Raw genomic sequence first — 26,072 nt, 5'->3', positions numbered from 1 at the left:
TAAGGAGTTTGAATTCTCTCATGAAAGATATTAAGAGGATTTTAGCCTGGGGGGAAATACTATAATTTCCATTTTAGAAAATCAACTGCACGACAACATGGAATATAAACTGCAAGGGCGCTAGCCTACAGGAAAGAGGCAAAAACAAAGACAGGATAGTTGTACAGATAGATGTTTGGCTGGCAGGAAAGGAAAACAAAAAGAAGAGACTAGTCGGGTAACAAAGCATGATGGCTACATAGATGGATAGAAGTAAACCCTGTACTAAGGCAGTGGGATAGAAAAGAATAAAATAAAGAGATAAAAAAAAGTGCAAAGCAATATAAGACTAAATGAATAAGAGACTAGAAAGAGAAATCAAACTTCTAGCTTGCTAACTATGGCAGAAAAGGCTGTTCTGAGAAAGAGCGGTAAGTTCCATTTGGACATCTTGAATTTCCACCAGCTAAGGACAAAATGGAGAAATTTTTCAAGCATATAGATGTAGGGAACATAAGTTTGCAGAGGAAGCTTAAAAAGAAAAAACAAAGTAAGAGGACCAAAGAGTCAGAAAGAGGGTTCTAAAATATCAGACAATTTTACTAAGCATCATTATTTCACACTGGGCTAGAAGCTGAAAGGAAAGCCCAAAATAATGTAGGAGCAACTCCAAATAACTCCAAAACCTGAAACTACAGAAAATCATCCTGAAATCTGTAAAAGCTACCTTAAAATAATAAAGGGCTAACTATTAGCTGAGAAATTCTAAAACAACAAAACAATAATCAAGGGATCTAGGCATGTTTCAAAGTAAACACAACCTCAGTATAGTGATATTGAAGATTAAATGTACTCAAATGAACAACATACCCTTTGTATGAAGAGAACAAATGTATGAACAGAAGGGGAATGGTCTACACAAAATGAGACTCAATGCAGAAGAATTTTCTGATGTTTACCAAACACTGCCAAGGGGAGAGCAAAATACAAACTGTCAGTTTGGTCTTGAATCTGGATTTGATCATCAAAGAATGTAATTAACTACAGGACAGCAAAAGATCCCTAGGCTACATCATGGCTTGGATGGAATATCTCTTATCTTCTCCTACCTTGTTTGGCTCTAATTCCACAATCCATAATCCTAATGACTTCCTAGGTATCCTGTTACCTGAAAAAACTGCCCCAGTGAAGAGAGCACTAGAATGGAAAGCCTCAGTTTGGGTGTGGAAAGCGGGGGAAAAGATGAAAAAGAAAAAAGAAAAGAAAGTAAAAAGCCTCAACAAATACTCGGCCTTGTAGTTTATATTTCGGTTTTATTTTTAAGTCTCATTAGTAGGAGTCAGCCTTGGCTCTGGGCTTATTAAGAAAACTGGGTTTCCAGCCCTTTATATAAAACTGAGCATTATGACTCTAGAAATGATGTGCCAACTAGACTCAAAAGGGGGGGGTACTTAGGGGGAACCCTAGAACATGGTAATTAAACTGTGAGGCACTGTCTGAGCCAATAACCCTCTTACATCTTTATAATACAAAAATCATCACAATACACATGTATTTATAGCCACTCTTTCCTTAAATCCACACACACACTCTCATTATTCTTAATCAAGAGAGGAAAGTCCTTATGCAGGTACTTTAGGGTTCATGGTAAAATAAATAAATAATTTTTAAAAATTAAAACCAATCTCAAGAAAATCTTCCCAAAAGAAAAAACTTTCATTCTAAAATACATCTTTTTGTCATACTTTACAGAATATAGAGGAAACATGGACTGCTTGCATAGCTATTTTGATACACTAGAAAAAGATTCAAAACGAAAATAAACTGGATGTACAATGAAACAAAGACAAACATGCTCTTATTATTATCCTCTCTTCCTTCACGTGTCCTCAGCCTGCTGCTCTACCAATGCCACAGCTGGGAAGAAGGATCTCAAAATTTCCAATGTATCTCTAAAGTGGGTAAGATGTTTCCCACAAGGCCTATTCTTGGAAAGGTTATGAAACTGATCACATATTCAACTAAAGGAGAAAAAAACTACAATGAAATTGATTGATCACATATCCAACTATTGTCGTTCCCGGTTATCCACAAAGGCTACTTCCAAGACCCGCCGTGGATGTCTGAAACTGTGGATAACACAGAACCCTATATATACTATGCTTTTTCCTATACATACACACCTATAATAAAGTTTATCTTATAAATTAGCAAGGTGAGAGATTAACAACAGTAAATAATAAAACAATATTTATAACAATATACTATGATAAAAGTTATGTGAATGTGGTCTCTTTCTCAAAGTATCTTATTGTACTATACTCACCCTTCCTGTGGAGATGTGAGATGATAAAATCCCTACATGACAAGATAAAGTGAGATGAATAACTGTAACACTGTGATATAGTGTTAGGCTACTATTGACCTTCTGATGATACATCAGGAGGATCATCTGCTTAGGATGAGTAACCGTGGGTAACTGAATGGCAGATAAGGGGGGACTACTCTACTCAACCAAAACAGCACCAGCAGAACTTTACCAATTTATCTATCAAACAGAAGACCAGATAAGTAAATCATACCTCAAACCAGATAGGTAGGTAATCATGAATGAGCTTCTCCAAAAACATACCATCTCTAATCAAACATCTACGGTTTTTTTTTTTTTTTTTTTAAGATTTTATTTATTTATTTGAGTAAGAGAATTAGAGAGAACAAGCAGAGGAGTGGGCAGAGGGAGAAGGAGAAGGAGACTCCCCGCTGAGCAGACAGCCCCACATGGGGCTCGATGCCAGGACCCTAGGATCATGATCTGAGCCACCCAGGTATTGCAAACACCTATGTTGTTTATATTATCTCCCCAAATCACTATTAACAATATGCTCTTCAAAGATAGGAAATCTGGGGCACCTAGGTGGCTTAGTCCGTTAAGTCTCTGCCTTCAGCTCAGATCACGATCCCAGGACTCAGGATCGAGCCCCATGTAGGACTCCCTCTGCCTTTCTTCCCCCAGTGCTCTCTCTTGCTCAAATAAATAAATAAAAATCTTTAGAAAGAAAAAAAAAAAAAAGATAGGAAATCAGCAAATAATTAGTGAAATGACATACCACGTCTAAGGGAGCATAGTCAATATCCTCCAGAAGGATCCAGTGTCCCTTTGTGGCTGCCTGTGTGAGAGTACCAGGTTGCCACACAAACTCCCCTGGGACATCTGTGCAGCGGTACATTCCCAGCAGCATCTGCAGGAAGAGGATAATGTATTACTGAACCCACACATCTGAGATGCCAATGCCACATCTTTTGACTAATTCTTTTATTAAACTTCTATATGGATATAAACAGGCACTTAATGTTTTTGCACGTTGGTCCCATCAGTTACAAGGAAGACCAGTAACTATTCCCATCTTCCCCTAGCAAAAAGAGTACTTTAATTCAAACATCTGTAAGCATGTGAACCCACCAAAATTTGCTGTATCTTAATTACCTTACTATCGGTCTGATCTCCAAGCTGGACTTTAAGAAGTTGAGGGGGCTTCTGTCTACCTGTCATTGCACCTAAGTGTTCAACTAAGGAAGTTTTGCCACATCCTATTGGTCCTTCCAACAACACAGCATTCTGAGAAGCCACTGCCATAGCCAGTGTTTGAAGATTTCTGCAGACTGAATCAACCAGCACATAAGACCTAAAGGCCAGCTCCTGTTCACGAGAAGAATTCCTAGTACTAGCCTAAGGAGATAAAAGAAAAATAAAAGGCATGTCAACAGTCTTTCCTCCAAGGGGCACAAGTTAATTTCTACAACGCTTCCACTGACCTTTACATAAACCTCTAAATAAATTAGTAGCACCAGAACTATAATATTAATAGGTATGTTATACAAAATAAAGATGAATTTTTCCTTTTGGCAGAATTTGCTAGCAAATTTAAGGAAAGTTTCCCAAAGTTTGAGAAGCCAAAAAAGTTGATACACAAAGGATGGAGGCAAACTTCATCTCATGACTTAATTTTTATTAGTTTTTCTTCCTTTCACCACATTCTAGGATTTCATATCTAAGATCAAGAATGCACATGATATATTTATAGATCAGGGAAATATGGACATTCAAAGGATACTCTATTACAAAATTGTTATTTTTTCAGGTATAATAAAGAATAATGGATTTTTAAAAGTTATTTTCTTTTATACATATATACTGAAATATTTAGGCATGAAATGATGTGATATATGAGAGTTGCTTCAAATAACATTTTAGAGAGAGTGTGCAGAACTATAAATGATCATGAATTTATAATTACTGAAATTAAGTGATGGGTACATGGAGATTTGTCACACCACTGTTTCTACTTTAAAACATATTTCACATTTTCCATAACAAAAAGTGAAAAATAATAATGTTCCCAATATGTTTAATGGGTATAAAGTTTTAACTCTACCCATTTTTCAAGATGAAAAGCTCTGGAGTTTGTTTACAAAACAATGAATATAGTTAACATCACTGAAGAGTACATTTAAAACTGTTTAAGAATGGTTGGGGGGTCTGGCTGGCTCAGTCAGTAGAGTATGTGGCTCTTAATCTCAGGGTTGTGAGTTTGAGTCTCACATTGGGAGTACAGTTTATGTAAATTTAAAAAAAAAAAGAAAGAAAGAAAGAAAAAAAGTTGAAGACAGTAAATATTGTATTTTACTGCATTAAAAAAAAAATTTCAGGGCACCCGGGTGGCTCAGTCAGTTAAGCATCTGCCTCCAGCTCAGTTCACGATCCCGGAGTCCTGGGATCAAGTCCTACATCAGAGTTCCTACTCAGAAAAGAATCTGCTTCTCCCTCTCCTTCTCCCTTTCTCCCAGCTCATGCTCTCTCTCTCAAATAAATGAATAAAAAAATTTTTTAAATTGTCTTTCAAATAACAATGTACCTAATATAACATAGAGAAAAAGATCTTTTAGAAAAGTGGGATTTTAAGAACTTCTAAGGAATAATAACTTCTCAAACATGGCCAGTCCCCTATAGATACGTGAGGACAAAATGAGATTCAGGACTGGAAGTTTTTTGTTTTGTTTTGTTTGTTTGTTTGTTTGTTTGTTTAGATTTTATTTATTGAGAGAGAGAGAGAGTACAAGCAGGGGAAGAGACAGAGGAATGAGCAGACTCCCCACTGGCCATGAAGAGATATATAGGGCTGGATCCTGGGACCCTGAGATCCTGACCTGAGCCAAAGTCAAATGCTTAACCACTTAACTGACGGAGCCATCCAGATACCCCAGGGCTGGAAGCTTGAAGTCTATAGGGCTGTTACTCTCAACAGTTTAGCAGGCCAAAGCATCATTCTGTACTTCTGCCCCAGTGCCTCGTCACTGCTACTCAACATCAGGGCCACCCCAACTGGAATCCTTCCCGGTATTAAAATTCTAATGCTTAGAACCTAATCTATGTTAAGAGAGTAGTTGGGGTTGGGAGATTCTTAGTGACCAAAGGGAAAGAAAAGGGCCTGTGGAACTGCTGGTGTCCTACTACTTGTTACATAGATATTTTCAGTTTACAAATGATCACTGAGCTGCACATTTAAGATGTGCATTTTTAACACATATTGTGCTTTATTATTTTTTTATTTTTTCCTTTATTTTATTTTTTTAAAGGTTTTATTTATTCATTTGACAGACAGAGAACACAGTAGGCAGAGAGAGAGAGGGGAAAGCAGGCTCCCCACAGGGCAGAGAACCTGACGCGGGGCTCAATCCCAGGACCCTGGGATCATGACCCGAGCCGAAGGCAGAGGCCTTAACCCACTGAGCCATCCAGGCACCCCCACATATTATGCTTTTTAAAATTTTTATTATTTTTTAATGTTATTTATTTGAAGTGATTGCTATACCTAACGTGGGGATCAAACTCATGACCCCAAGATCAAGAGCCACATGCTCTTCCAACTGAGCCAGCCAGGCACCCCTTATTATGATTTTTTTTTTAGTTGTACTGCCTAGTGGACAAACTAATGGTTCAAGAAATGACTTAGGACATCATCCAAAAAGAAAACTGGGTGAATCCAACCATCACATAAAGTGACAACTGACTGAAGACAGCTGGGGAAAAACAGACTGGCTCCCATCAGTTTCAGATTATAGAGCTAGATTATAATCTATAAACCTTTCAAAACTGTGGGTCTGGGGCGCCTGGGTGGCTCAGTGGGTTAAGCCGCTGCCTTCGGCTCAGGTCATGATCTCAGGGTCCTAGGATCGAGTCCCGCGTCGGGCTCTCTGCTCAGCAGGGAGCCTGCTTCCTCCTCTCTCTCTGCCTTCCTCTCTGCCTACTTGTGATCTCTCTCTGTCGAATAAATAAATAAAATCTTTAAAAAAAAAAAAAAAACTGTGGGTCTGGAGTCACATTCTTGGAAAAAGCTCATTTCATATAGCAGGGGGAAGTTCACTACAGTTACTGGCCTCCCACACAATGAGCAAAAAGAATGTTATGACAGAAAGAAGTTGCTGGGGAGTTTTACTTGGGCCTAGTCCTGTCTCTGTCAAAGGGGAGTCCAAAGGTCTCCAGACTAGTCATTCTACCTTTGTTTCACATAAATATGGTATCACATCCATGTGCTACACAATGTCACAGAGAGAATATATGGAAGAGCTCTGCTGAAGTGAAAAGCCTCACATGGGGATCATTAGAGTTTCTAATTTAACACCAAACAGAAACAAAGGAAATATCAGAAGAGGGCCCTGGGTAAATTTTTCTTAATCTCTTCTGAATACTTCTGTAAATGGAACAGCAATCTGGCAAACTCAATTTGACTCACACCAATAACACAGAGCCCCGCCAAGGAGGAAAGCACACTTGGTGTTTAAGAAGGGGAAGAGGACACACACCCTACTGATGCCAACATACCTGCTCTCTAGGGACTGGTGGCTGCCCAGGCAGCACCACACCACAGACAGCAGTCACCCTGGAAGAGAGGTCAGCTGAGACAAGATGTCCCTGTAAGTACTGTAGCTCCTTCTCCTTACGCCAAAGGGAAGTTTCTGGATTAGCCAAAACCAAGGCCTTCTCCAAGTCCTGCAGCTGGGCCTCTTCTAGTAACCTGTGGAAAATGAGGATTTCATCAATTACTTTAATGCATAGCAAAGCCACATCAAGATCTCTGGGAATCCCCCTTCTTACCTCAACCTGAAATGGATCAGTTCCTCACTATTAAAAATCTTCTTAAGGAATGATAACTTGTGCTCTTCATTCATACAGGTGACCAAAGCAAGACAATTGGCTGTGTACCTGGAGAAAATCAAAGTATAAAAACTCAGGACAAGCAGCTGAGTCTCAAGAATAAAGAAAATTTCTTAGCTAGCCAAACACTAAAAAAGGAAATCTTAAGGGGTGCCTGGTTGGCTCAGTTGGTAGAGCATGCAACTCTTGATCCCAGAGTGGGGAGTTCGAGCTCCATGCTGGATGTAAAGATTACTTAACTAAATAAATAAACAAACTCTTAAAAAAGAAAAGGAAATCTTACAAAATTACTATAATACATTTGAGAGTAGAAAATGCAAATCAGGCATAATGAATTCACTTGACAAAACTCAAAAAAAAATGGACCTCCACTAATATCATCTCATTTTCCACTAAAGGGACACATGACTAAGGAAATAAGAACGCAAAAGGCACCAGCACAAAAATAACCCATTTTACATAGCTTCCTTTCCCTCCTCATGCACAGAACTCTACACTCCCTCTGTGATCCCCACACGTAAACACAAGAAAAGTCCAACAGCTACATACCAGCGGACCAAGGTGTCATGGCTTCTAAGCAGAGGGACACACACACTCCAGTCCCAGAGCTCCTGGAACACAAACTGCTCTTGCTGCAGAAACTTGTAAGCTGCTTCCATTAGGTCCCGAAGCTTCATCCGCCTGCGCCCATAGCGGACTGGATTAGCATCTGAACTCTCTAGGAAGAGTCTTTGAAAGACTGGAGAAGTGTCCTTAAAATACCTTAAGGCAAACCTTCAGAAAGAGAGAGATTATTTTTATTTGTTGGTGAGGATATCAAAGTATACACATCTCCACTTTGAGACAGGACAGCAGAATATAACAGGAATTTCCAAGGGTCTGAGACCAAACAGACAAATACTGAAGCTACCTAGTCCTAAGATGGTATCCTGTTTAAGTTCAGGAACCAGGACCATGGCATGAGATATCTAAGAGAATACGGAAACCAGGAATTTCTCATCCCAAGTGTTTTCTACTGAAAATACACTCATCTTCAACAAACATTTACTGATCTCTCCCTAGCAGCCAGACACTGTGTTAAGTACCAGGGGTATAAAACTGGACTCCTCCAATAGCAAGGAAGATAGTCACCTACAGAAACAAAAAGAGGCACATGAAAAAAGATTCATCTAAAACTAGGGGAGTCCAGAAGAGACACTTTGGTTGTATCTGAAGGGATAACAGATTTTCATGAAACACAGAAGGAAGGAAAGTAGGATCACAAAGAAGGATAAATAGCTTCAGAAAGGGGACCCGCTGGGTGGCTTAGTCAGTAAACTCTCCAACTCTTGGTTCAGGCTCAGATCATCATCTCAAGGACATGAGACTGAGCCCTGCATCAGGCCTCAAGCTCAGCACAGAGACAGTCTGCTTGGGACTCTTTCCCTCTCCCTCCCTTCCTACCCCTCCCTGTATTCTCTCTCTCTGTCTCTCCCTAATAAATAAAAAAAAATTTGGAAGGAAGGAAGGAAAGAAGGATGGTTGGATCACACAGTTCGTTACCTATTCTGGATATTAATCCCCTATTAAACACATAACACAAATTTGCGAATATTTTCTCCCAATCTGTAGGTTGCCTCTACATCCTTGTTTCCTTTGCTGTGCCTCAGTTTTTAGTTTGATGTTCCATTTGTCTATTTTTGCTTTTGTTGTTTGTGCTTTTGGTGTCATCCAAAAAAATCACTGCCAAATCTAGCATTATGAAGCAGTCTCTTCCATCAGCCTGTTCCTGAGTTGCATCCCTTTATAACAACTTGGTGTACTAGTGGTCAGTAACAGAATCCCCAGGAACCCACTGGGAATACAAAAGAGCAATGCAATGGTCGCAGGGGCCATTTGAATCTGTTTTCCAGAGCAACTTGTAGCACCAAGGAGATATACCCCAGATTACTGGCTCAATAAATCCCCAAATATAAAAACTTCAATTGGGGAATAATGAGAATACAAGAGATGGGTGGGAAACCTTGGACTTCTACAAGCAAGCCAGGCAAACAGGAATACAGGCTTAGTAAATTAACACTTGTGATATTCTGAATGAGACTGGCCAAATGAAACTTAGAAGATTCAGCTCCTGCTCAGAAAAGACCTGGCAGAACAAGAAAGAGAAAGAGATTTGGGAGGAAATACACCAAAACTACTAATAACAGCTACCCCTAAAATGTAGGATTTCAGGGTGAAGACTTCTGCTTTTTATAATTCTGTATTATAATTTAAATTTATCACTTTTCTTTTAAGATGTTCTTTATTTATTTGACAGGCAGAGATCACAAGTAGGCAGAGAGGCGGGCAGAGACAGAAAGAGGGGGAAGCAGACTCCCTGCTGAGCAACAGCCCAATGTGGGGCTCAATCCCAGGACCCTAAGATCATGACCTGAGCTGACGGCAGAGGCTTTAACCCACTGAGCCACCCAGGCCCCCCACCACCACTTTTCTCTTAATTAAGAGAAAAAAACAGGACATATTTTTCTTCACAAGGATGCTGTCAGAATAATAATTCTTTGGTGGAGAGAAGCTGACATTACACTAGCTCAGGGGCAGCTTAGGTTGGCAGCACATGTGGGATAGGTGGGCAGTAACAAGCATGCAAGATAAGGCAGATAAGCAGTAACCACATGGTCAACCCGTTCCACCGGATCTTTGAGGAAGATAGGGGGAAATGACCTTACATTTGTATGCAAATGGGGGAAGCAAATTGTGGTCCACTCTAAGTATACAAAAGGAAGACTGGTCAATATACTCTGTCAAACTTACTTGACTACATTACCCTTTTCTCTAGAGACCCATCATTTTTAGGAAGTGCTCAAAAATTCTGATCTAAGCAATGATGGATGGACCAATAAAGCCTTTTTAGCCAGAGAATAACATTATTTTTTTTTTTTTTTATCCTAGAGAATATTCAATGATTGAGAAAAGGATCTCTTTCCTGGAGTAAGAAAGTGTCAGAAGGTCCAAAATGCAACAAGGGGGGCACCTGGGTGGCTCAGTGGGTTAAAGCCTTTGCCTTCAGATCAGGTCATGATCTCAGGGTCCTGGGATCGAGCCCTGCATCAGGCTCTCTGCTCAGCAGGGAGCCTGCTTTCTCCCCTCCCCCTGCCTACCTCTCTGCCTACTTGAGATCTCTGTCAAATAGATAAATAAAATCTTTAAAAAAAAAAAGAAGAAAAGAAAAATAAATAAATAAAATCTTAAAAAAAAAAAATGTGACAAGGAATACCATCCAGTTAAACATCTAATCTGGGATGAGCCACTCACTTGGGCAACTCATCATAGTTTTCCTAGCATCTAGAAATAAGACCTGTGGTCCAGTTCTGGCTCTGACATTTAGGACAATTTAGTTAACCTCTCTAAAGATTTTAAAAATAAGATTTTACAATGACATTACTGAAGATGTTACAATATAAAGATTAAAAGGCACCTGACTGGCTCAGCTGGAAGAACATAAGACTCTTGATCTTGGGGTTGTGAGTTCAAGCCCCACACTGAGTGCAGAAAGAAAAAAAATTAAATAAATAAACTTAAGGGAAAAAAAAAAGAGGAAGTGGTCTACCACTAAATCCAAAAAAAAGATTAAAAACATATACCTAAACACTACAAAATCCTGTATAAATATTTATTATTACTAAAACAACATCATTGTTTTAAAAATCCACATTCCTAATCACCACGACAGATCCACAAATTTCATGCCGAAGGATGTTCAATATGACATTCTATGTCAAAAATTCAAAAATAACCTGGGGCACCTGGATAGAGTATACAACTCTTGATCTCACAGTTTTGAGTACAAACCCACACTGGGTGTTGAGATTCCTTTAAAAAAAATTGAATTGGGGGGGTACCCGGAAACCTAATATGTTAGAATAGGGAATGCATCAACAGCTGGGATTGCTTTCCCAGAGTCCTAACAAAGAATTTGCCAGAGTAAAACATATGTTTGAGGATTCTAGGTGCAAAAACAGTATGAACAAACGGCAACAAAATGGTAATTATGTGAGGTGAAAGATATGTTAACTAATCTTATTATGGTAAATATTTTACAATATATACATGTATCACATCACTATGTAATATATGTTCAACTTATACAATGTTATATGTCCACAAAAATATACCTCAATTGTTATCTAAATAAAGTTGGGATAGGCACCCAGTAATGAGCAAACAGCGTAAGGAAAAAAGAAGAAAAAGAAAAAGAATGTTTAAGACCACTGAGGTACCTCATGGAAGCCTCAAACATGCTGAGCTCAGAAAGAGGTATGGACCTGTAAATGAATGGCAGGGATTAGGACGCTAGGGAGCTTACCAAAGTACCTTCTATACAGTCTCTTCTTCCCCCCAATCCTAGATTTTCATTGCCATCCTATTTCTCTTCTCTTTATTCTTCCTCTCCTTGCTCTTTCTCCAAAATCTGCCCCAGTACAAACTTTCTCTGATTTCCAAGAGGAAAACACTCATTCTTCTTTAGTGATTTTATTCCTCCCCTTAAGTATTTGCCTCACACACCTCTATTAGTGTATTATATTCAATTGTTTATAAAGTACAATAATCCATTATATTTTTACCCCCATGATGTGGCCCAGGGCTAAAAACAAGGGTCTCCTATGTTTACCTATTTACCTATTGGATGAATGACTACATCTTATCTAAATATATTTGGTATATTCCTAATACATTAAGTGTATTTCCTCTACAAAGGAAATTTGGGGCACATGCTGAATTAATCAACTATAATTCCTAAAACTAAAAATCAAAATCTCATTCTACATCATGGCCTATAGTTCATTTTAAAACACGCATTGATTCATTCACACACAGCTCTTTTTTCTGCTTGTATTTTAAGTTACTCTATCATGGGCACTTTCATAAACTGCATTATATAATTTTTGGAACAACATGGGAGTGTAAGTAAAATACACGGTCTTGGCAAAATGCAAAGAAGAAAAAATAGGGGTGTGTTCATATGCATTTAATAAGAACATAAAATCTGAAGCAGATGGGAAATCAAACTAATCCATCATTTTAATAATTCTCAAATGCAATCCAGAAGCATTCTATCACAAAGGCTTAGGAGAAATGGGGGTTCAAGTTACCCACATGTCAATCTCATCTGGTAAGCACAGGATAGTTGGGATACCTTATGAAAAGGTACCACAGACAAGTACATCTAAATGATTAAAGCACTAAGTGAGGCTACAATTTCAACCCTCAATCAACCCACAGCATATGTTCCTAATTATCAAGTATGACATTGATGTTTGCTGTGTATTTTCCAGTTCCATTAACCTGGGCTCATTTTTTCCTCCCCTTTTAGAAAAGCTCATACAAATTCTGGTTTTCGAGGTGCCTGGGTGGCTCAGTGGGTTAAGGCCTCTGCCTTCAGCTCAGGTCATGATCCCAGTGTCCGGGGATTGAGCCCTGCATTGGGCTCTCTGCTCAGCGGGGAGCCTGCTTCCTCCTCTCTCTCTGCCTGCCTCTCTGCCTACTTGTGATCTGTCAAATAAATAAATAAAATCTAAAAAAAAAAAAAAAAAAAAAAAATTCTGGTTTTCTCCCAAGCCTTCATTTCTTATTCCCTTTGTATTCAAGAACCAGATTAGAGATCATACTTCCAAGAAAGCCAAAGTATACTTATTATGTTGATAAAAACAATTAAGGGATGCCTGGGTGGCTCAGTCAGTCAAGTTGCTGCCTTTGGCTCAGGTCATGATCCCAGGGTCCTGGGATCGAGTCCCACATCGGCCTCCTTGCTCAGCAGGGAGCCTGCTTCTCCCTCTGCCTGCCACTCTGCCTGCTTGTGTTCTCTCTGACAAATAAATAAATTTTTAAAAATTAAAAAAAAAAAAAAGAGAGAGATGGATATAACAGATATTCATAGAGGCACCTGGGTGGCGCACAGTCATGAGAGAGAGCCCCCCCATCAGGCTGCCCATTCAGTGGGGAGTCTCCTTCACATTTTTTCCCTCTCCTTCTTCCTCCCCCTTTACCCCTCCCCGCTTGCCCAGGCTTGACTGCATGTACACACTCTCTCTCAAATGAAATCTTTTATTTTATTTTATTTATTTATTTGAGAGAGAGACAGAGTGAGAGAGCGTGAGAGGGGAGGTCAGAGGGAAAAGCAGACTCCCCATGGAGCTGAGAGCCTGATTGGGACTCGATCCCAGGACTCCGGGATCAGGACCTGAGCTGAAGGCAGTTGCTTAACCAACTGAGCCACCCAGGCGCCCTCAAATAAAATCTTTAAAAAAAAAAAAAAAAGAAATACTCTTATTAGTGCACAGATATTATTCAACTTTAGAATGAAAGTTCTTTCTTCTCAACTAAAAAAAACTCTAACACTCATTTGGCTTCCCCTTTGACTATTCCACACAAACGATATTTTACTATTAAGTTAAAGACAAAGGCAGATGAGGTGGCATGTCCCTGTAGCCCCCAACTGTTTGGGAGGATGAGGCAGGAGGACTTCTGGATTATAGATCTGATATGCAGATCTGGTGTGCATGGTAAGTTTACCATCAATATGGTGACTTCCCAGAAGTGGACAATCACCAGGCTGCCTTAGGAGGGGTGAACCAGCCCAGGAAACGTTAATATTAGAATCCAATTCTTGGGCACCTGGGTGGCTCAGTGGGTTAAGCCGCTGCCTTCGGCTCGGGTCGTGATCTCAGGGTCCTGGGATCGAGTCCCACATGGGGCTCTCTGCTCAGCAGGGGGCCTGCTTCCCTTCCTCTCTCTCTGCCTGCCTCTCTGCCTACTTGTGATCTCTCTCTGTCAAATAAATAAATAAAAAAAATCTTTAAAAAAAAAAAAAAAAAAAAAAGAATCCAATTCTTGGGGTGCCTGGGCGGCTCGGTCGATTGGGAGTCTGCCTTCAGCTCAGGTCATGATCCCAGGGTGTTGGGACTGAGCCCCATGTTGGGCTCTCTGCTCAGCAGGGAGCCTGTTTCTCCCTCTCCCTCTGCGGCTTGTGCTCTCTTGCTTGCTCACTTTCTCAAATGAATAAATAAAATCTTTAAAAACAAATAATTCAGTTCTAAGACAACTTCTTACAATACTGCTTAGGATAGATTATTATAGAAAGTTAAAAAGGACGCCATCCCTGCGGTTGCTCTAGCAAGCAAAAATTATAATCTTCTGAAGTGGATGCTCTAAGAACCTCAGCTAAAATTCATTTAAACTGCCTTCCAGGGGCGCCTGGGTGGCTCAGTGGGTTGGGGCCTCTGCCTTCCCCTCGGGTCATGATCCCAGGGTCCTGGGATCGAGCCCCGCTTCGGGCTCTCTGCTCAGCGGAGAGCCTGCTTCTCCCCCCGCCCCCTCTGCCTACCTCTCTGCCTACTTGTGATTTGTCTGTCAAATGAATGAATAAAATCTTTAAGGAAAATTAATTAATTAATTAATTAATTAAATAAACTGCCTTCTATGGGGACTCCACCTAGGTGGCTCAGTCGGTTAAGCGGCTGCCTTCAGCTCAGGTCATGATCCCAGGGTCCTGGGATTGAGTCCCACATCAGGCTTCTTGCTCTGTGGGGAGCCTCCTTCTCCCTCTGCCTGCTGCTCCCCCTGCTTGTGTGCATGCTCTCTCTCTCTTTCTCTCTCTGACAAATAAATAAATAAAATCTTTTAAAATAAATATAATTAAATCGTCTTATATGGATATCTCGCCAGATGATACAATCCTTGACGGCAGGGAACATGTCTTGGCCATTTTTCTAGACCTGTCTTGATGGCCAAGACTAAAAAGAACACAGGAAATGGATAAAGGGATTCTGTTGTGATTATTTTTATAGAACAGTACCACTTATCTTTCTTCTTCTATTTCCTTTCTTCCCTTCTCCTCAACTCAGACTCCTCTTTTATTTCCCAGGAAAGTGTTGGTTCTACTACCTCACGGAGAAATGTGAAGAAAAAACTGTTACTCACGGGAGGACATCAGGATGGTTACAGATGAGTTTGCTCATTGACACGCAGAGCCGTTCGTGTAGATCGTGGTTGACTTGGCCTCCGGCTTTAATGGCCTCAGCATTCCTTTCCAGCAAATCCAAAAGAAGAGGGCGCAGCTGGCGACCAACAAGCACAGTACAGTCCTTATCCAGAAGTAACTGGGCTAAGGTATTCAGGATACACTGGCGATCCTGAGGTGTCCACACCTGAAAGAAAACAATGTATCTATGTAAATGCTACTCATTTGTACTAGGCAGAATAGCAAAAAGTCCTAGCTTGGAATCAAAACATCCATTTCCAGATTTCATAGGTGAGTTTACCTTATAAAACAAAATGGGGGTTTCTGCAGTAGAAGATTATAGTGAGTCTAAAGTAAAAGGCTGTTACAAAGAAGTTTCAGTTCACTGGGGTTTATAGCAAAAGTATTGATACCTGAATTCCATGTAAAATGCTACACAGCTTCCCTGAAAAATAATCTGTTTCATGGTCTCAATACTTCCCAGAGAATTCAGTGTTTCCTCAAGCTCCTTTGCTCTTGAAGTAAAACAAATTGCATGGGGAAAACAAAACAAAACAAAAAACCTCGCTGTTAGTAGGCAAAACTGCCAGCTCTCTTGAGGGAAGGACAGAGGTAAGAAATCAATTCCAGAAAATGAATGAGGATATCCCTGTGAAGGCTTCAGCCTCTAATAAACAAACAAAATAGAAATCAAAGGAGACAGCTATACTTTGATATGCAAGATGAAATAGACCACAAAATTCTAGTGCTTGAGCTCAGAATGTTCATAAGAGTAACAAGGAAAACTGAAGTGTGTAAAAGGTCTCATGTTGCTAGTGTACACGCAGATCTACACAACACTTGCTGTGGACAATGAGATTGCAGATTTAAACTGCTTAAGCTATCCAATGCTGACCCAGGAAATCCAATGCTATGAATTTATTCTAAGGAGTTTCACACTAAACAGTTATCTGTAAGAGTGCAGCTTGAACACAACCTAATACCATATGCAAAAATTTAACAATTTTTTCCAAAATTATCACTCATGAAAGATCACCTTACACCTGAGCTCTTATAAAATCTTCCTAAATACAGGGCATTAACTCATAAAACAACTAATTCTGAATAAAGCACTGATGGGGGAAAGATATTACACTGGAACAATTTTTATCAGTATTAGTCCTACAAGAAAATTTAGCAGATTTGGTCATGATTCACAAGGGCATGACATGACATTTTCAATTGCTGAATGTCCCTATAAACAAGCCCACAAAGGATATCATCATGTAAAAAGTATACAGTAGGAGTGCCTGGATGACTCAGTAAGTTAAGCATCTGACTCTTGATTTCAGCTCAGGTCATGGTTTCATGGTTGTGAGAACCAGCCCTGCATCTGGCTTCACGCCAGGCACTGGCACCTGCTTGAGATTCTCTCTCCGTAACCCTCTGCCCTGTCCCACCCCTTCACCTCTCAAAAATAAAATAAATAAATAAAAATAAAAAATAAAGAGTAGGGATGCCTGGGTTGCTCAGTCGGTTAAACATCTGCCTTCAGCTCAGGTCATGATCCCAAAGTCCTGGAATCAAGCCCAGGTTGGGCTCTCTGCTCAGCGGGGAGCCTGCTTCTCCCTCTCCCTCTGGTCTTCTACCTGCTTGTGCTCACTCTTGTTCTCTCTCTCTCTCTCAAATAAATAAATAAATAATATTTTAAAAAATAATAATAATAAATAAAAAGTAGTTATATTGTGAAGAAAAAGAAACACATCATCTATAAAATGAAAATACTGCAACTATCCTGGACATGTTATACAAATGGATACTTACACATTAGGGAAAAAGCTCCAGAGAGAATATCATTTCATGAACTTTCTCTTCAAAAGGTAATCTGGGGGTGCGTGGGTGGCTCAGTAGGTTGAGCACCCAACTTCTAATTTTGGCTCTGGTCATAATCTCAGGGTCTCAGGATCTAGTCCTGTGTCAGGCTCCACACTCAGCATGAAGTCGGCTTGAGGTTATCCCTCTCCTTATCTCTATGCCCTCCCTCCCCCCAACTCTGCTCATTCTAGCTCAGATAAATAAATAAATAAATAAATAAATAAATAAAATCTTTTTTTAAAAAAAGGTAACCTGGAAAACTGTGTTAGAAGAAGTAGATACTGGGGCGCCTGGGTGGCTCAGTGGGTTAAAGCCTCTGCCTTCGGCTCAGGTCATGATCCCAGGGTCCTGGGATTGAGCCCAGCATCAGCTCTCTGCTCAGCAGGGAGCCTGCTTCCCTTTCTCTCTCTCTCTCTCTCTCTCTCTCTCCCTTCCTCTGTCTCTCTCTCTCTCTCCCTTCCTCTCTCTCTCTCTCTCTCTCTCTGCCTGGTTCTCTGCCTACTTGTGATCTTTGTCAAATAAATAAACAAAATCTTAAAAAAAAAAAAAAAAAAGAAAGAACGAAAGAAAGAAAGAAATAGATATTTAGCTTTTTTTTTTTTTAAAGTAAACTCTATGCCCAACATGGGCTCAAACCCCTAACCCAAGATCAAGAGTTGCAGCTCTACCAACTGAGCCAGCCTAGTGCCCTCAGATATTTAGATTTTTTAAAAACAAACGAACATAAATGAATAAATCTTCACTGACATACACTTTACAATAAAATCCATCCATTTATAGTTTGATGAGTTTTAATATATGTACATACCTGTGTAACCACCACCCAAATGAAGTATCAAACCCAAAGTTCCCTTCTGTTCCCTGGAAGTCAATCCCCTCACCAATAGGCAACTAATAATATGATTTTATGACCACAAATTAAACAAGTCTAGAACTTTATATAAATGTAATCCGTATGTGCTCTTTTCTGTCCAATTTCTTTTGCTCAGTATAACGCTTTTGATAATCATCCATGTAATTAAATGCTTCAATAATTTATTCCACTTTACTACTGGCAGTTTTTCACTATGAATAAATCACAATTTTATTATCCATTTGCATGCTGATCGTTATCTTCAGGGCTTTGCTGTTCCCAGCTATCATCAAAAAAGCTACCATGGCGGCACATACCTCCATGGCTCAGTCTTGATTTTGGCTCTTGATTTTGGCTCAAGCCATGACTTCATGGTTGTGAGATCAAGTCATACACTGGATCTCTGCTGGGCGTGAAGCCTGCTTACCTTTCTTTCTCTTCCTCTGTCCCTCCCACTCCTCTCTTTTAATCCCACTCTTCAAAAAAACAAAAACAAAAACAAAAAATAACACCTACTATGAACATTTGGGTACAAAAATTTCATGGGCATATATTCATTGCTTTCTTTTTTTTACACCAGTTGTAATATACTCATTACTCTTAACCTTTTTCATTACCAAAGAGTGAGATCACTGGGTCATGTAACTCTATGCTTAATTTGAAACTAAATTTTAATTTAACTTAAAAATTTTTTAAAGATTTTATTTATTTGAAAGAGAGTGCACATGTGTACACATGCATGAGTTGGGGGAGAGGCAGAGGGGAAGAGCAGAGGTAAAGGGACAAACAGACTCACTGCTGAGCACAGAGCCAGATGCTGGGCTAGATCCCCAGACCCTTTCATAGTAGGTGTTATTTTTTTTTGTTTTTGTTTTTGTTTTTTTGAAGAGTGGGATTAAAAGAGAGGAGTGGGAGGGACAGAGGAAGAGAAAGAAAGGTAAGCAGGCTTCACGCCCAGCAGAGATCCAGTGCATGACTTGATCTCACAACCATAAAGTCATGGCTTGAGCCAAAATCAAGAGCCAAAATCAAGACTGAGCCATCTGAGCTGAAGACAGACACTTAATCGACTGACCCACCCAGGAACCCTTAACTTAGAATTTTTTAAAAGAAATTTTTCAGCATGTAATTTTTTTTTATTAACATATAATGTATTATTAGCCCCAGGGGTACAGGTCTGTGAATCGCCAGGTTATTTTTAATTTTTTAAAATAAGTTCTACACCCAACACGGGCATGAACTCACAATCCTGAGATCAAAAGTTGCATACTGGGGCTCCTGGTGGCTTAGTTAGTTAAGTGTCTGCCTTGGTCATGATCCCAGAGTCCTGGGATTGAGCCCCACATGGGGCTCCCTGCTCAGTGAGAAGTCTGCTTCTCCCTTTCCTTCTGCCCCTCCCCACATCTTATATGCTCTCTCTCAAAATATTTTAAAAAAATAATAATACTTTCTGATTCCCCAATGATTTTCCTTTAACTATTTTTTTTTTTAATTTCGTTTCTCAATTTCTAACATTTAGGGATTTTGCCAGTACCTTTCAGGTTTTCTTGTTGTTGTTTTTTTTTCCTAATTTAATTCCATTGGGGTCACTGACTATTTGGGCATGACATTAATTCTCCTAAATTTATTGAGACTTGTTTAATGGCTCAGAATATGCTCTATCTTGGTGAATGTTTCAGATCTACAGAACATGTATTCTACTGTTACTGGGCACAGCATTCTTATAAATGTCAAATGGGTCAGGATTGTCGATAGTGGGTATTCTACATGCTTAATGTTTTCTGTATTTGTTCTATCAGTTACTCAGGATAGAGTGTCAAAGTCTCCAATTATAATTGTTAATTTACCTATTTTTCCTCTTCTGTCACTTTCTGTTTCAGGGATTTTGATCTTCTGTTATTAAGTGTAGGTATATTTAAGGTTTCTTTCTTAATCTTGCACTACTGCTATTTGGAGCTGGACAATTCCTTGTGAGGCTATCCCATACATCATAACATATTTAGCAACATCCCTGGCCTCTAAACACTATATGCTAGAAGCAACCCCCTCACCACCAGTTGTGACAACCAAAAATGTCTCCAGATTTGCCCTTGGGGGCAAAATTAACCCAGCTGAAAACCACTAGGTTGTATTAAAAAATACTTGAAACAGGGAGAGTCCATTAAGCCTCTGCCTTCAGCTCAGACCATGATCCCAGGGTCCTGGGATTGAGCTCCACATCAGGCTCCCTACTGAATGAGGATCCTGCTTCTCCCTCTTCCTCTGCCTATTGCTCCCCTGCTTGTTCTCACTCTCTATTCCTCTCTCTGTCTCTGTCAAATAAATTTTTAAAAAATCTTAAAAAAAAAAAAAATACCTGAAATAAGAACTGGAAATAAGGTTGACAGGGGGGGAAAAAAAAGTTTCTTTTAATAAACTTTTATCTTTGGGGCACCTGGCTGGCTCAGTCAGAAGAGCATGAAACTCCTGATCATGAGTTCAAGCCCCCTGTTGGGTGTAGATACTAAATAAACGAAGTTTGTTTTTTTTTTTAAGATTTTATTTATTTATTTGACCTCTGTCAGAGAGAGAGAGAGAGCACAAGTAGCAGAGAGGCAGGCAGAGAGGGAGGGGGAAGCAGGCTCCCTGCTGAGCAGAGAGCCTGATGTGGGGCTCGATCCCAGGACCCTGGGATCACGACCAGAGCAGAAGACACGCTTAACTGACTGACCCACCCAGGCGCCCCGCTTTTTGTTTGTGTTTTTGTTTTTTAAAGAAACTTCTAAGTTTAAAACTTCAAAAAATAAAAAACAGCTCATATACCATACACCATTTTAGAAAGCTTGGATTTTTATTCTAGAGACAATGGGGAGCTATTATACAGAATGGTAACAGATTCAGATGACTTATTAATGATAATTATATTAAATGAGCAGAATAGAGAACATAGAAAAATAAGTTAATGGTTGCCCACGAGGATTTGGGAGAGCACAGCGATACAGTCTGGGGGGGTGAGAGTTAAAAGGCATGGGGGCTTCTTTTTGAAATAATGAAAATGTCAGGGTGCCTCACTGGCCCAGTCGAAAGAGCATGCAACTCTCTGATCTCAGGGTCATGAGTTTGAGCCCCACATTGGGTGGAGATTACTTATATAAATGTTTTAAAAATTAGAAAAAAAATGAAAATATCTAAATACCAGTTTAAAATAAACTGTGATAACAGTTGTACATTTCTGTGAACATAGCAAAAACCACTGAACTGTACACTTAAATGGATGAAGTATAAGGTATGTGAATTATATCTCAATAAAGCAGTTTCAAAAAATTATTATTATTATTATTATTATAGCTCACTTGTATTGACTATTTACTTTGTGCCAAGCACTTTGGTAAGCTCCTCACATGCATTATCTAGCTCTTACAACAATCTTATTTATAGCAATAATCATTAACCACTTTTATAAACAGTGCTTACTATAGTCTAGGAGTTTAATTCTCACAGCAACCCATAAAGTGGTAACAACCCCATTTTACAGATAAGGATATTGAAAAATAAAAAAGGGGGTTGGGACATTTGGGTGGCTCACTCGGTTAAGCAACTGCTTTCGGCTCAGGTCATGATCCCAGGATCCTGGGATCGAGTCCCACACCAGACTCCTTGCTCAGCCAGGAGCCTACTTCTCTCTCTGCCTCTGCCTGCCACTCTGCCTGCTTGTGCTCTCTCTCTCTCCCTCTCTGGCAAATAAATAAATAAAATCTTTTTTTTTTTTTTTTTTTTAACAAATAAAATCTTTTAAAGGAGGGCAGGGGCGGGGTCTAAGGTCACAAAGCTAGCCGCAGAACTAGCAATCCATGTCACAGTCTGGTTCCAAAATCCTTGCAACTGTTTAGCAGCTGCCACATGTAATATATCAAGAAACTGAGACTCAGGAGAGTTAAATAACTTGTTCAAGGCCCCAAAAGGAATTAAGAGAATAGATGTGATTTTCAGCCATCCTTCAGTTCCAGTATCTGAAGCACTCTGCTCTTCCTGAACACAGACAGTGATGAAGGAGGTAAGGATATGTGATACTGTGATTTATAAAGCATTTTTAAAAGATTTATTTATTCAAGAGAAAGAGAGCTTCATGCACATGGGGGTGGGGGTAGAGGGAAAGAATCCTCAAGCAGACTCTCAGGTGAGCACAGAGCTGGGACCAGGTTTGATCTCATGACCCATGAGATCTTGACCTGAGTCAAAACCAAGAGTGAGACACTTAACAGACTGAGTCACCCAGATGGCTCATGATTTACAATAGTACATTTTCCTAAAAACCCTTGGAATTTCCTATGAGGAGAGTGGTAGAGGTGTATTTTGTTATCCTGTTACGCTAAGGAGGTGAATTTTATGGGTTTGTTTTGTTTGTTTGTTTGTTTGTTTTTAAAATAAGTTTTAGGGGCACCTGGGTGGCTCAGTGGGATAAAGCCTCTTCCTTTCACTCAGGTCATGATCTCGGTGTCCTGACTCTGAGCCCCGTGTCGGGCTCTCTGCTCAGCGGGGAGCCTGCTTCCCTCTCTCTTTGCCTGCCTCTCTGCCTACTTGTGATCTCTGTCTGTCAAATAAATAAATAAAATCTTAAAATAAAATAAGTTTTAGGCCCTACATGGTGCTTGAACGCACTACCCCAAGATCAAGAGCAGTATGCTCTACCAACTGAGCAAGTCAGGTGCCCCATGGAGGTAAATTTTGGAAAGACCCAAGTACGGGGACTGGTTGTCAAGAAAACCAACAAATTATTACAGTTTTGAAACTTTCAGTCCTACCTCCACCTGCACCTTACAGGTCAGGGGTTGGACGGTGGTTTCCAACACCAACAGCTAAAGATTTCACCAATCATACCTATGTAATAAGTTTCCATATAAACCCCAAAAGACTTGGTCAGGAGAGCTTCCAAGTCAGAGAAGATTTAGATACGTGGAGATAAAGTGTCACCTCTAGAGAGGGCATGGAAGCTCTGCACTCCCTCTCACATAGCTTGTCCTATGCATCTCTTTCATCTGGCATTTGCTGATTTATATCCTTTTATAATAATCCATTGATCTAGTAAGTACAATGTTTCTCTGAGTTCTGTGAGCCACTCTAGCAATTTAATCAAACCCAAGGAGGGGGCTGTAGGAACTTGCAATCCGCAGCCAGTTGGTTAGAAGTACAAGTGACAACCTGGACTTTTGACTGGCATCTGAATTGGGGAGGGTGGGGCACAGTATTATGGGACTGAACACCTAATATGTGGGATCTGATGTTATCTCCAGGTAGATAGTGTCAGAACTGAGTTAAATTGTTAAGACACTTAGCTTGTGTCTGAGAATTGCTTGGAGATGTTGGAAAATACACACACAAGAATGGAGTCAGAATTATAGGATGGTGGTGGTAGGAGGGATGAAAAGGAAGGAACAGATTCAATACTAAGTAAATAAAACATGGAAGATGGCTATATGTGAAGGAAAAAGAGTGAAAAGAGTGAGGACACTCCCCTCTCTAAAGTGACTGGATAGAGAGAAGGTGATATCACCAGCTGAGATAAAGAGCATTAAAAAGGGGGGGGGGGAGTGTCTGGGGGGCTGAGTTGGTTCAGCACCTGCCTTCAGCTCAGCATGGGTCATGATCCCAGGCTCCTGGGATCAAACCCTGAATCGGGCTCCCTGCTCAGTGGGAAGCCTGCTTCTCCCTCTCCCACTCCCACAGCTTGTGTTCCCTCTCTTGGTGCATCTCTCTCTGTCATATAAATAAAATAAAATCTTTTTTAAAAACTTTAAAAAAAAAACCCACAGGGTGCCTGGGTGGCTCAGTGGGTTAAGCTTCTGCCTTCGGCTCAGGTCATGATCCTGGTGTCCTGGGATCGAGCCTCGAATCGGGCTCCCTGCTCGGCGGGGAGCTTCCCCTCCTCTCTCTCTGCCTGCCTCTCTGCCTACTTGTGATCTCTGTCTGTCAAATAAATAAATAAAATCTTTAAAATAAATAAATAAAAATAAAAAATTAAAAAAAAATAATTTTAAACCCCACAATCCTAAAAAAATTCTTACTTCAGATCTTAACTGCAAAGAGAATCGTGTTTCAAAAGTCTCTGCTTTCCAATAAAAATTGTTTTGTTTCCAAAAATAGGAGAAATGCAGAATGGCAACACAATCAACTCTTCTGAGTGAAAGTCTTGAAATGATTACTGAAAATGGTTCAAGGAACAAACCTGAAAAACATCTCAGGTAGAACAGAATTTGACAGACAATGTGAAGCAAAAAAAAGGGAGAGACAAAGGTGACCTAATCTCCTAATTCAACTGATCTTTCGATTAGCTTCCAGGTCCACTACTATTTCTATACAATCTCAGAATCCACACAAGTGGTTCTCACATGTGTGTCAGATTTTCTAAAACTTTATCAAATAAAGACCACAAATCATTTCCCCACACTACTCCCAATACATAAACACTAATTTTACATCCAATTACACTAGTGTGGAAACATAATCTCCTGTTGCTGGTCCATGATCCCCAGATTCAGAACCTGTGCTCTAAATTCTAAAGCCCACTTACAGAAAAATACCTCTAGCAACAATACATAACTCAGGAGCCTGTCACCAGAAGCTCATCTCTTTCCTTAGTTCTACCCATCAAAACTGAGTTCTTTCTACAGCTCACCATTTGTTTAGTGATTCCCTTCACTGGGTCTCAGAAGCCAGAAACCCCAGGGTATCTCCCTCCCCTTTACACTTCCAATTTGTTGTCACCAAACAGAAGTGCCTCTCATGTTAGTTCTCTACTGCTCCTGACCCAAAATACACTCGATGCTTACTAAGGAATGGAATATATATGTACACGATGCATTTATGACTGAATAAATAAATCATAGATGCTGGAGTTAGAAGAAAAAAATTTTTTCTACTATCAAGAAACTCAAAGATATTGAGGGGTGGAGAAGCATAAAATAGGAAATTAGCATGCAACGTGAAAAAAATGCATGATAGAGGTCCTTAACTCAGACAGCAGGGAGTCAAGAGAAAGCTCTTAAAAGGCCAAAAACCTATTTCCTAGAAGATTCTAATTCACCTGATAATGGTTAATGTCACACAGTTAGCACTAGCTGTCTTGCTTTGGCCCTTGGTGGTTTTCTGTGTTTATGAACTGTCTCCAAAAATAGATGCTAAATTCCCTGGAGGCAAAGACCGTAACGAATTTCTGTCTGTTGAGAGAACCACGCCGTGTCTCACGCAAAGCAGGAGCGCAATCAATACGTGTCAGCGGGCCAAAACTACGGAATGGGGCAGAAAGAAAAACAGTCACTCTAACAGGGGTGGCTTAGACTTGGCACACTAGAGGAATATACACGGCAAAAGGGCAAAGATACAATCTCAATTAAAGAAAAACCAACCACATCTCTTTCGGAAAGCCACCTCTCCCTCAGAGTTGCAGGGTCGTCGGCTGGTGGAAAGAACGGAAGGGTCTCTCCGATAAACACAAAAGCTTTCTTCCGATTTCTTCAAACACGCGCGGACGTCTCCGCCCCTGGCCACCAGCCCTGGGAAGGGGACCGGGGTGACAGAACGCCGCTACTCTCTTGCCTTCAAGTAGCGCGTCTAGCTCAGGGCCGCAGGGCACTTGCGAGGGGGGCGGCCGGGATCTACCGGGCGATTTCCCTCTCCCTCCTTCTTTTACCTGTTTGGCCAAGAACCTGCCCAGTTCGCTGCGGGTCTTCTCGTTCTTGGCAGCGAGTAAGCGAAGCGGCGCGGCCGCCACATCCAGGAAAAGGTGCTCCATGACCGCAGGCCCTCTGTCCCCGACGGCCACCAGCGCTCCCTGCTTAGCGCTCGGAGTCCCCGAGCCGCTGAGGTCCCGCACCGGAGGCGCCAGCAACTACGCCCCCAGGGAAAGCACCCCCGCTGCCCCGCAGACACCGGGAGAACTGCAGCACACGTGGGGGAGCACGCGGCGCTCTCCGTCACCAGCCTGCGACCGCGACGGCAGGGCGGCCCCAGCCCCGCCCCCCCAGCAGCGGAAACAGCCGGAGTCCGTAGCGCGACAGTTCCGGGAGGGGAGTAGAAGCGGACCGCTGGTGTGATGCGCATCTCTTGCATACAGTGAGGGTAGGTTCGGAGGCAAGGTGGGGTGGACAGCGAGACCGGAGATTCCGCTAGGCCGGGGAAGCGAGGGAGGTCTCAGTCCACCG

The 26,072-nt window shown here is 40.7% G+C and overlaps 1 protein-coding gene across 2 annotated transcripts in view; it reads right to left on the bottom strand.

Moving 5' to 3' along the window:
* MDN1 (midasin AAA ATPase 1) overlaps positions 1 to 25,847 on the bottom strand; it is a 172,411-nt gene extending 146,564 nt beyond the window's left edge. For both annotated transcript variants that reach the window (XM_059177084.1, XM_059177085.1), the window contains exons 1-7: positions 25,562 to 25,847; positions 15,149 to 15,375; positions 7,742 to 7,966; positions 7,133 to 7,240; positions 6,860 to 7,052; positions 3,464 to 3,706; positions 3,087 to 3,218 (exon numbers count right to left, since the gene is read on the bottom strand). In XM_059177084.1, the coding sequence (XP_059033067.1) occupies positions 3,087 to 3,218; positions 3,464 to 3,706; positions 6,860 to 7,052; positions 7,133 to 7,240; positions 7,742 to 7,966; positions 15,149 to 15,375; positions 25,562 to 25,663 (1,230 nt within the window). In that variant the 5' untranslated portion in view covers positions 25,664 to 25,847. The remainder of the gene's footprint in view (positions 1 to 3,086; positions 3,219 to 3,463; positions 3,707 to 6,859; positions 7,053 to 7,132; positions 7,241 to 7,741; positions 7,967 to 15,148; positions 15,376 to 25,561) is intronic.
* Between the last annotated feature and the right edge of the window lie 225 nt (positions 25,848 to 26,072).

Source organism: Mustela lutreola, chromosome 6 (assembly GCF_030435805.1).
Source record: "Mustela lutreola isolate mMusLut2 chromosome 6, mMusLut2.pri, whole genome shotgun sequence".
Lineage (NCBI taxonomy): Eukaryota > Metazoa > Chordata > Mammalia > Carnivora > Mustelidae > Mustela > Mustela lutreola.
Note: the sequence above shows the minus strand (reverse complement) of the source record. Positions and strands in the feature narration are given on the sequence as shown.